The 10,913-nt window shown below is 39.2% G+C and overlaps 1 protein-coding gene and 1 non-coding gene across 2 annotated transcripts; both read right to left on the bottom strand.

The window, feature by feature from the left end:
• On the bottom strand, window positions 1-73 carry Trnaf-gaa. Its single transcript has one exon. It is a non-coding gene; the product is annotated as a tRNA-Phe (tRNA).
• Window positions 74-9,431: 9,358 nt separating this feature from the next.
• LOC121368598 lies at window positions 9,432-10,193 on the bottom strand. Its single transcript, XM_041493340.1, has one exon. It carries the CDS (start codon window positions 10,191-10,193, stop codon window positions 9,432-9,434), a length of 762 nt encoding a protein of 253 aa, XP_041349274.1.
• Window positions 10,194-10,913: the final 720 nt, after the last annotated feature.

The raw sequence follows: 10,913 nt of genomic DNA, 5'->3' as shown, positions 1-10,913 counted from the left end.
TGCCGGAACCCGGGATTGAACCGGGGGCCTTTAGATCTTCAGTCTAACGCTCTCCCAACTGAGCTATTCCGGCCGACAAGAAAATAAGCTATAACCTCAGAACAGATCCCAAAAGCTTCCAAGCTTCAATTTGGCTCGAGTGACCTCTAGCCCTCCCCTCACACGTTGTGTATTATGTTGTGGCGAATAATACAATTTTTTATTCCTAATATATGATATTGACGATACCAAAACACACTCTGGTAATAACCTCTATATATCATATACTAAGTATTAGCCTGCCTTTCCAGTGTAATCAGAGCAGGCATACGTGATATTTTTCAGATCATATACTTTCAGAATTTGATAACTTTGTAAATTAGATGTAAATTAATCGAGGTCACGGCACTAGCGTGACTACGTTTACTGACCTTTAAACAGACGTGCTACGATGACTCTCCATAACTGACGTATGCATTCATCATAGTCATCAAGGGGCGGGATTCAATAGCCCAGTGGTAAAGCGCTCGTTTGATGCGCGGTCGGTTTAGGATCAATCCATTGGGCTATTTCTCGTTCTAGCCAGTGTACCACGACTCAGTGGTATATCAAAAGTCGTGGTATGTGCTATCCTGTCTGTGAGATGGTACATACAAAAGATCCCTTGCTGCATTCCTCTGATGACTACTTGTCGGAATTACCAAATGTTTGACATCCAGTAGCTGATGATTAATTCATTAATGTGCTCCAGTGGTGTCGTTAAACAAAACAAACTTTTCATAGTCATCAAACAATAACATTTCAATAGCAACTTTACACTGAAAGCTGTCCAGCGTTCAGAAAACAAACAAACGTTAACCCTGGCCCGTAACCAGTGGTGTCGTTAAACAAAACAAACTTTTCATAGTCATCAAACAATAACATTTCAATAGCAACTTTACACTGAAAGCTGTCCAGCGTTCAGAAAACAAACAAACGTTAACCCTGGCCCGTAACCAGTGGTGTCGTTTAACAAAACAAACGTTTCATAGTCATCAAACAATAACATTTCAATAACAACTTTACACTGAAAGCTGTCCAGCGTTCAGAAAAAAACCCCGTTAACCCTGGCCCGTAACCAGTGGGGGGATCGGGGGATCGGGGGATCGGACGCCCCACCCACCCCCACCCACCCCCTGCGGAAAAGAGAGTTCCGCTCCAAGAGGAAAAATAATACGGAATATTCATATAAAAGAAGAGGTCTCCTGTAAATATGAAGCTATTATTTTAAGAATAGCAATATTCTTCTATGACATCTAGTATGTCAAAATAACATTTATAGGGTAAATCCATCTCAAATATTTAGGGTCGCCCACGCACTTCAGTCTCAGATTCACTTGAAATTTGTAACAAATATTCCAAACATCCACATGGGCTCTGTATTCCAAACCGTTTTTGAGAAATGGTCATTTTGCTAACTGGCATCATGTCCGTGCTATATGATTTCAAGTCCCGTTATTTCAGGACATAATGTACATAGAAACATGAAACTAGTAGGTTTTAGTATTTACACTGGATACTTAGAGACAACTGAAGAATCTTTAAAATGCCATTTCATGTTACGAGCAGCCAATTGTTTAGACACCAAGAACGCTGTTTTACATTCAGTATTACACACATTTATTTACTGTTTGTTTGTATCTCTGTCAAGTCCACCTCGGTGCTTCGTCAGTGCTAAAATCATTCATAATTTAAAAATAAATGTCCTAAAAAGAACTTCTATGGAAAATGAGATTTAGTACACATAAACTACATGCCAGTAGCTATAACATGAGACAAGTTTCGGGATTTTAACAATCTACCCACTTTGTTCTCGTGTGTTTTCATTGAAAAGAAGTCCAGAACGATGCTTCCGATTTCAGAAGGATATTGTTCCAAAATTCATCATCACATAGTTGTAATAATTAAGATTTATTTAGAAAAAGTTAAATGTGTGTAGGTCTAATGAATATAAAATTGTTTTTGTAAAATAATATGGAATTTTAAAGATTTTTCAGTTGTCTCTAGGCATTCAGTATGACTAATGAAAACTGGCAGTCTGCTATATCAGACCTTTATATTTAATTCCTATACAAAATGTTAGATTTCTATCTGCATTATTTGCTGGGATAATTGCACTTGAAACAGGATAGAAATGATGGCGGCAATTTTCGAGCACAATTTTACACCTACTATGGTTTGCAAAATATCTTTAAAAATACTTGAAATACAGAGTCCATAATTGAGATTTATTCATGCAGATGATTGAGGCATATTTGATACAAATTAAGTGAATTTGAAACCGAAGAGCGTGTGGCATTTGTTTATGTGAAGTGGACTGACCCTATAGTATGTCTCATCCTCCTACAAAAATATTTTTTTTGTAAACAATTTCGGTTTGGTTTGACGTGTGAACAGACACGGCGGAAGCAAGTATACATGGGGGGGGGGGGGGGGGGGGGGGGGGTGACAGACCGAGGGCGCAAAACAAAGTTTCTAATGGGTTAAGGGGTCTGGTTCTCCGTACAAGTTTGAAAACTAGATGTCCTGAAATGCAATTTCCTACATTCTACAAGTAAAATTCATCGCTGCCTTAAGATTTACTACCAATAATATTTTTGATTCAGCAACCCCCCCTCCCCCCCCCCCCTCCGCCGTTCCTGAAAAAGAAAAGTAAAAGTATTTTGGATATAACAAAAAAATCAGAAAAACAATAATGTGCAATTTAGAAAACAATCAGTTCAGAAATAAATAACTTGTAGTAAATTTCGTAGTATGAAAGAAACGGCAACCTTGTGGGACGGAGTATAACTGGTTACGCTGTCTGCAGTTCATTTCACGGTATGAATCTAATAAATGTTATTAACGAAACAAAAAGCGTGATTTCAAAAATCCTTTAAAAACAGCAGAAAACGCGCCAGGCTAGCACCAAAAAGGGGTCAATATTCCAGAATGTTCTTGGGGAGGACGCCATACCCCCGTCACAGGCTTTTATGGCGCTCGTCTCGTCAGACTACGCCCTCCACACTAGTTCCGTCTGATACAAAGTCGACCCCCCCCCCCCCCCCCCCTCACTTTACATGCGGGCCCAATAGAGTCTGAGACACTAATGTCATGACAACGCCATACAAATTGAATCGTGTGACGTTATTTAAGTATTGTCTGTTTCTTTTACGTTCATCGGGGTATGAACAAAAAAAATCATCCGCAAACTGTGTGAATCGGCGATTTTTTTTGTTCATACCCAGATGAACGTAAAAGAAATAACAGACAATACTTATAATTAAATTTGAATGATACATGCTAATAATAGCACTAAAACGTCATACTTTATTTTGAATTATTTTTTATCCATAAACAATAACGCTCATTAAGACAACTTGCCCATATAAAATGACGTCATCACATATGACGTTCCCTGACGACGTAATTTTTACGTTCATCGAAAAATGAACAAACTCCCGTTGCTATGTCTGGACCATTCGGATGACGTTATGTTGTAATGAATGTAACAGAAATTTAATTATTTGAGATTGAGTCTGGACTCTTAAAAGTTTTATAAGCACGGGCGCTGGTTACGAGCCAGTAGCTACTAGTTATCTAAAATGACGTCATTTGGACGGTCTCGACAAAATGGGACGGAGCGACAAATTCATCAAGGCAAATATTGGCAAATGCTAATATTATAAGTATGTAAAGCTAACACATACTTTAACTGACAAATATACGTTAAACAAACTTAGATCTTAATTCAGGAAGGGGAAGGTGTCTGCAAGTTCAAAGAAATGTTAAAAAAAAAAAATTGTCGACAGCCAGAGTTCGACTTGCTCTGTGCCGAAACCCGGGATTGAGCCGGGCGATTTAAATCTTTAGTCTAACGCTCTCCCAACTGAGCAATTCCAGCCGACAACAAAATATGCTTTTGCCTGAACACTCAGTCTGATTAAAAAAGCATTTAAAACATAATGACTATTGCAAATTACTTCAAAAGAATGAGCAACCAGTATCAAAATGTACACACTCAAGCACGTGCGAACGCACACACATTTTTCTTTCGTTCTTCCTGTTTACCCAAATGAAGGAAATGTTTTATTTAACGACGCACTCAACACATTTTATTTACGGTTATATGGCGTCAGACATATGGTTAAGAACAATACAGATATTGAGAGAGGAAACCCGCGGTCGCAACTTCATGGGATACTATTTTTGATTAGCTGCAATGGATCTTTTATATGCATCATCCCACAGACAGGATAATACATACCACGGCCTTTGTTACACCAGTTGTGGAGCACTGGCTGGGACGAGAAATAGCCCAATGGGTCCACCGACGGGGTTCGATCGTAGACCGACCGCGCATCAAGCGAACGCTTTACCACTGGGCTACGTCCTGCCCTTTACCCAAATGATGGATTCTTATAACATCAGACGAATTTCGTGATCATTTAAAGTACACTAAATCATTGGCGTATAGGCCTAGAGGTAGCACTAAACCAAATAACTTCCGGCTGGGTCAAATTTCGAGGTGCACCCAACTTTTGATAGAGAGCTTAACACTACAAGTAGGTTTTTCACGAGTACTCGTGTACTTGGGCACGTGTCGACTCTAGCAAGAGTATATACGGCACAACAACTGTATAACAAATAAAGTGCATTTATTTATTGTCAATGGATAATAGTATTTGCACAAATGATCAATGTCACATATTAATATCAATCACAGCCACAACTGCTTTTACTTCGTAAATATTTGACGGTGCACCTCGAACCTTGGCACGGAACTCTTTTCTTTGGTACTATGCAACTTATATGATCATGCGCTAGTTTCTTTTTTTAAACTGGCCGTCCGTCCGTCCGTCACTGCACTTCTAAATACAATTCAGTGACATGATTTGGCATCCATGTTCAGCGCTGGTTTAAGATGCATAATGCTATTTTACTTTATTCCTTAATGTCATCATCTAGTGTAAGTGTCGGGTACTCGGGTCCGGGTCAAGTTTTACATTCGAATACCCGAGTCCAATATGTTGGACTATTGGAGGCCCTAACCACAAATTTGTTGGTTGCAAAAAAAAATTAAGTTTCATCTCGGCAAAAAATGTATGCAATATTATTTTATCTAGTACTACTGTGTCATGTAGCCTTGTGCTTGAAACATGTATGGGGTACCTGTAAAAGAAAGTACTCAAATTATGCGCGGAACTAGGGTAGTCATAGACGCTACCCGTTATTTCTGAAATGAGCAGCTTGACCCCCAATTTTTTCTCATTCACTTTAAGGGTGAGGGGTGTTAGTATTTATATCTGTGGTGTTTATGTCGATTGATACGCTGCAGGTAGGAGTTTTACCCACTATTGTCGTCTATGGGATTTGATTTGGAAGTATACACCCTATTGGCCTATTTGTAGAGGGGGTGGGGGCAGGCTGATTTTTGCTGGAATTAAACAAAAGTGCCCGAATCTAGATTCAGGGCGTCTAACCTAATGGAAATATTTTTCTGAAATTTTCTGATATTTTAATTTTTATGCGCGTGAAAACCCTTTTCAAAACAATAATTTAAAGCACGCGAAAACATCATTTTCATAAAAGTAATTTTAAACAGTGTGAAAAATGTTATGTTGACATATATTTGTAAAATGACAATACAAATGAGTATATCATTATTTATATGTGAATTGAAACTTCTTCATAACCCCACCACCACCACCACCACCACCATCACCACCACATACAGGGTGTATACTACCAAATCAAATCCCATAGACGACAATAGTAACGTATGTGGCTAAAACTCCTACCTGCAGCGTATCAACCAACATAAACACCACAGATATAAATACTACTACCCCTCACACTTAAAGTGAATCAAAAAAAAAATGGGGGTTAAGCTGCTCATTTCTGAGATAACGGTAGCGTCTATGACTACCCTAGTTCCGCACAAAATTCGAGTACTTTTTTTTACAGGTATCCCATACATGTTTCAAGCACAAGGCTACTTGACAGTGGTACTAGATGAAATAAAATTGCATACATTTTTAGCCCAGATGAATTTTTTTTTTTACAACCAACACACTCACATTTACAACCAATCACAGGACTTGTGGTGTTCACGTCTCTATCAAAAGTTGAGTGCACCTCCAACTTTGACCTAGCCGGAAGTTATTTGGTTTAGTACTACCTATACAAACCAAAAATCATCAAGAAGTTCACACAAGAAACCCCACTTTATTAGCAAATATTGTATTACAATTTAAGACTCCCACCTACAAATTAGCAATAAAGTGACAAACAAACTTGGGACCAATGTTCTTTTTATGTAGGTACATTGCTACATATGCACTATTTCATCATATGCATGTAGTGGAGTCGAACTGATTTGTGGCGAACTGGTTCGGGGACGAAACGTCTGCTATCCGCATTAATGTTTGTTTTATTTAACGACGCCACTAGAGCACATTGATTTTTAATCTTATCATCGGCTATTGGACGTCAAACATATGGTCATTCTGACACTGGTTTTTTATTTTTAGGGGAAACCGCTGTCGCCTCATAGGCTACTCTTTTACAATAGGCAGCAAGGGATCTTTTATTTGCGCTACCCACAGGCAGGATAGCACAAACCCAATCTGATTAAAATTAGCTCTACTGGTCTCACCAGTAGATCTAACAGCATTGCATGGAATCCCGTGTCCAGGTGACATTTCATCTATAAATAACAATTCAAATATCGACCAATTACACTTCGCCTTTTATAGCGTTATTCGGGAGCATACAAATTCTAAAAATATCGGGCGAGACTATTTATGCAATAGGCGAACTTGTTGGTCTTTTTCAACAAGTGAAAAACCTGGGGGATTGTAAACAGATTTTATGGCTATACCATCACGTTTTTGTTTTTGTTTTTTGTCTTGAAACGAATTTTATATAAAAATTTATATTTAAATTAGTTTCCGGCACACTTCGTAATTCATCCGATTCATTTCGTATACCCTCGGCATAATCCCGAATGTTTTCAAATTCTTTTCAAATCACCGGCATGATTTTGCAAGTAAGGTTTTGATTGGTCGAATGAAAGGTCAACTGGACATGAACTCCAACGGGCTGCTGTTAGATCCACATGTAATAGTGGAGCTAATTTTAATTAGATTGGCACAAACCATGGCCTTTGTTGAACCAGTTATGGATCACTGGTCAGTGCAAGTGGTTTACACCTACCCACTGAACCTTGCGGGGCCCTCACTCAGGGTTTGGAGTCAGTATCTAGATTAAAAATCCCATGCCTCGACTGGGATCCGAACCCAGTACCTACCAGTCTGGAAACCGATGGCTTAACAACTGCGCCACCGAGGCCGGTGCTATCCGCATTAAGACTGGCTCCCGTTTTGCATTACGCTTACATAATTACTATTACGTGTACACAAAAAAGTCGCGTTATTATTTAACTTGAATAAAATAATATCGGTAGGTATATTAATGTCATGGATGCATCATATAATAAATTAGTGGTGGCAAAATATTATTTAGTTAAATGTTGCATGTGAAAGCCAATGGATAGAAGACAATTGTTGATTCGGGTTTTTTGTTTTTGTACGATCGTAACGTTCTTTGTTGTATAGTCATGCTTTCATCCACGGTGGCAGAATTGCATACATCACCATATAACCGATGCCTGCCCCGTAGGAACATAAGTCTATGATATTTAAAATATATTTAAAATGAATATATCAACTATTCGAGTATAAAAAATAAGAAAGAAAATTTTCATATATGGCTTCAGTTTACTCGACATTTTCATTGGTCGGCTGTTGACAATAGACACACGCCCGCGGCCTTGGTAATGGCACACAACTAAACAAAACTAAGCTTAGGTTGAAATGAGTGATAAAAATATTTAATTCTAAGAATGTAGAATGTAATAAGAATTAGTTGCTTAAAAAAAAAAAAAATTCGAGTGAATTTGAAAATGTTTCCGGATATTGGACATCAAATCCGGAATTCCGAGTACATGATTCCGGATTTTTCGGAAGATTCCGGAAAGTTGGTCAGCCTGTAGATTACAACATTTATTCATAATAGCATTAGGTCAGGTCTGGTCCTAGGTTTTTACGCACGCCTGTCATGGGCGCAGATGCCGGCCTGGGTCGTCTCGTCCATCCAGGACAAAAAAAGGGTTCGGGTGGGTGGGAGAAGGGACCGCCCGCGCTGGCAGGTGCAAGGGAACATCAGCAACCCGACCGGTGTCGGTAGCGGGTCCGGACAATTTTGGTATTATTGAATTTTTAATATCCCGTAGGATTAAGTCAAAAAGGAAAATATTGCACACATTTATTGAAGTAATTTTGGCGCGTTTTGGAACGTTTCATCGAAAGAGATATGGAGAGGTAATTTTGAACTTTGAAGTTTGCAGACAGTGGCTCCCTAATATGGTTGCAAACGGATCGCCACGCATTTTTAAATGGAGTACAACTAATATTGTGGGTACAATGATGGAAATACATGGTGAAAAGTGTTCAGGCCAGCTCATTTTGCCCGAATATGTCTTATCTTTTTTGCCCGAATTTGAGGGTTTTCTTTAGGACTGGGCAATTACCCGTCTCGTACGCTTATGCACTAAATTGTCAGACATCTGGAAGATTTCCTAGGAAATGTTTTTAAATTGGCGTAAGTACAATATCAGCCTATTATATTAGGGGTTACGGGAAAATGTGACAAAAATGTCCGCTAGGTTAATATTCAACACAGCTAGAGCACATTGATTTTGTATATATTAGGACATCTGATGTCAAAGAAATAGACATAACACTCTAGATTTGCGTTAAAATGTATAATATTGGTTCATTATAAAATTAATTTTAATAAAATGTGCCGAGCGCCAGAGTCCGACTTGCCCTGTGGCGGAACCCGGGATTGAACCGGGAGCCTTCAGTTCAGCACTTTCCGAACTGAGGTAATCCGGCCGACAATAAAATATGCTATAACCCCAGAGCAGATCCCAAAATCTTTCAATCATCAGTTTAGCTCGACCGACCTGTAGCGTAGCTCTCCCCTCAGGCTTTGTTTAGTATGTTGTGTGTAGGCTACAAAAAAGAAGAAGTTTGTTTTGTTTAACGACACCACTGGAGCACATTGCTTAATTAATCATCGGCTATTGGATGCCAGGTGTCCTCCCATTTTGCCTACAAACCCACTTTGCCTACACCCATTTTGCTTACAACCCAGTTTGCCTACAGTCAGTATGAAAAGATGATACCCCCAGTTAAAAGTGGAACATTCCATGTATGGTCCATATGTATAAAATAACATGACAAAATAATATGGCAAACACATATTTTATTATAAAAACGATTAACATTACACAACAAATACGATTAAACTATTAAAATGACCCAGAAATGTTAAACAAATATTTTGTACAAAGTTCAAAGTCATATTTACAACTGCAGTTTTAGCAAGTGGCTGGCAGCGTCTAAACACTCTAAAGGAGTGTTGCGGCCTTGTTGAAGTTGATTCTTCAGCCTCATAAGGCGTGTATCAATATCACGATACACCCGCTTTCGTGGTACTGGAGCTGCCCCATGGTCAAGTTGGATCAGTGTCCTTCTGGTTTTCTCTTCAACGTCCTTCAGTTTATTTATGAACTCATAAATGTTAGGGTGAGCTTTTGTAAGAGAACGGTTCAGCTTGGAATGCCACCCTTCAAGGTGGTTATTGGTTCTAGGACCAATGTTGCCATGCTGGTTCCACATAGCTACCTTGAACAAGGAGTCATCATCAACCCACGTTGTTGTCACATAGTCTGTAAATTCAGTTACATGGGGCAGGTGATCAGGTCGCTCATTCATAATGTCTATCCACACATCTTGAACATGATCGATAGGCAGCAAAGGCAAACTGGCGGCATGTCTAACTAGAGTTTGTACCCCTTGATCAGCACGATACAGTCTCATAAGTCCAAGCCCCTGAACTTTTCGCAGCATGCACTGACTGAAATGAAACAAACAATCACGTGTATCGGCATCTGGGAAAATCTCCTCGATTGCTTGGATTGCTGCAATCTCAAAGTCAGTCTGTACAACTTCAGGTGACAAGTCAAACCCCGTCTTTTCCTCAACCACAGAGCTCAGCTGGTTAAACAATCTGACATATGTTGCCCTTGTTCTGTTCGGCATTAGGGCAAATGCAACAGGAACCATCGTAGCACCAGATAAACAGTGAATCGAATACAGCTGATCCCACAAACCAGGACACGCATAAAACGTACCATCTATGAATAGGGTTTCAGCTTCCTGCATTCTAACAAGCATTTCATCGGTTGCAAATACAAGTAATTTGTCGTCATCTTAATTGTTTATATAATACAATGTTACCCAATGTTTTTATGTTGGTTTGAGACAAAAAGTAATAGGGATTGTCCCACTATTAACTGGGGATGTCACGTTGTCATACTATAGGCAAACTGAGTGTAGACATACTGGGTTGTAGGAAAAATGGGTGTAGGCAAAGTGGGTTGTAGGCAGAATGGGAGGGAACCAAAATAAAGACAACAAAAATAAAAAGATTGGAAGAAAAGTGACGTAAAGCGAGGAATCCGTGTGCACGTGGTGCGTAATGCGTAGTGTGTAGTGCGTAAACTACAGTTTATATAGAAATCACAGCACTTCTAAATGCAATACAATGACATAATTTGGCATCCATGTTTGGCGCTATTTTACTTTATTCCTTAATCTCATCATCATCTAGTGTACGTGTCGGGTACTCGGGTCCGGGTCGAGTTTGATATTCGAGTACCCCGAGTCTAATAGTTTGGACTACTGGAGGCCCTAACCACAAGTTTGTTGGTTGCAAAAAAAAAAGTAAGTTTCATCTCGGCAAAACATGTATGCAATATTATTTGATCTAGTACCACTGTGTCA

This window comes from Gigantopelta aegis, chromosome 1 (genome assembly GCF_016097555.1).
Source record: "Gigantopelta aegis isolate Gae_Host chromosome 1, Gae_host_genome, whole genome shotgun sequence".
Lineage (NCBI taxonomy): Eukaryota > Metazoa > Mollusca > Gastropoda > Neomphalida > Peltospiridae > Gigantopelta > Gigantopelta aegis.
This window is presented reverse-complemented; position numbering and strand designations above follow the sequence as displayed.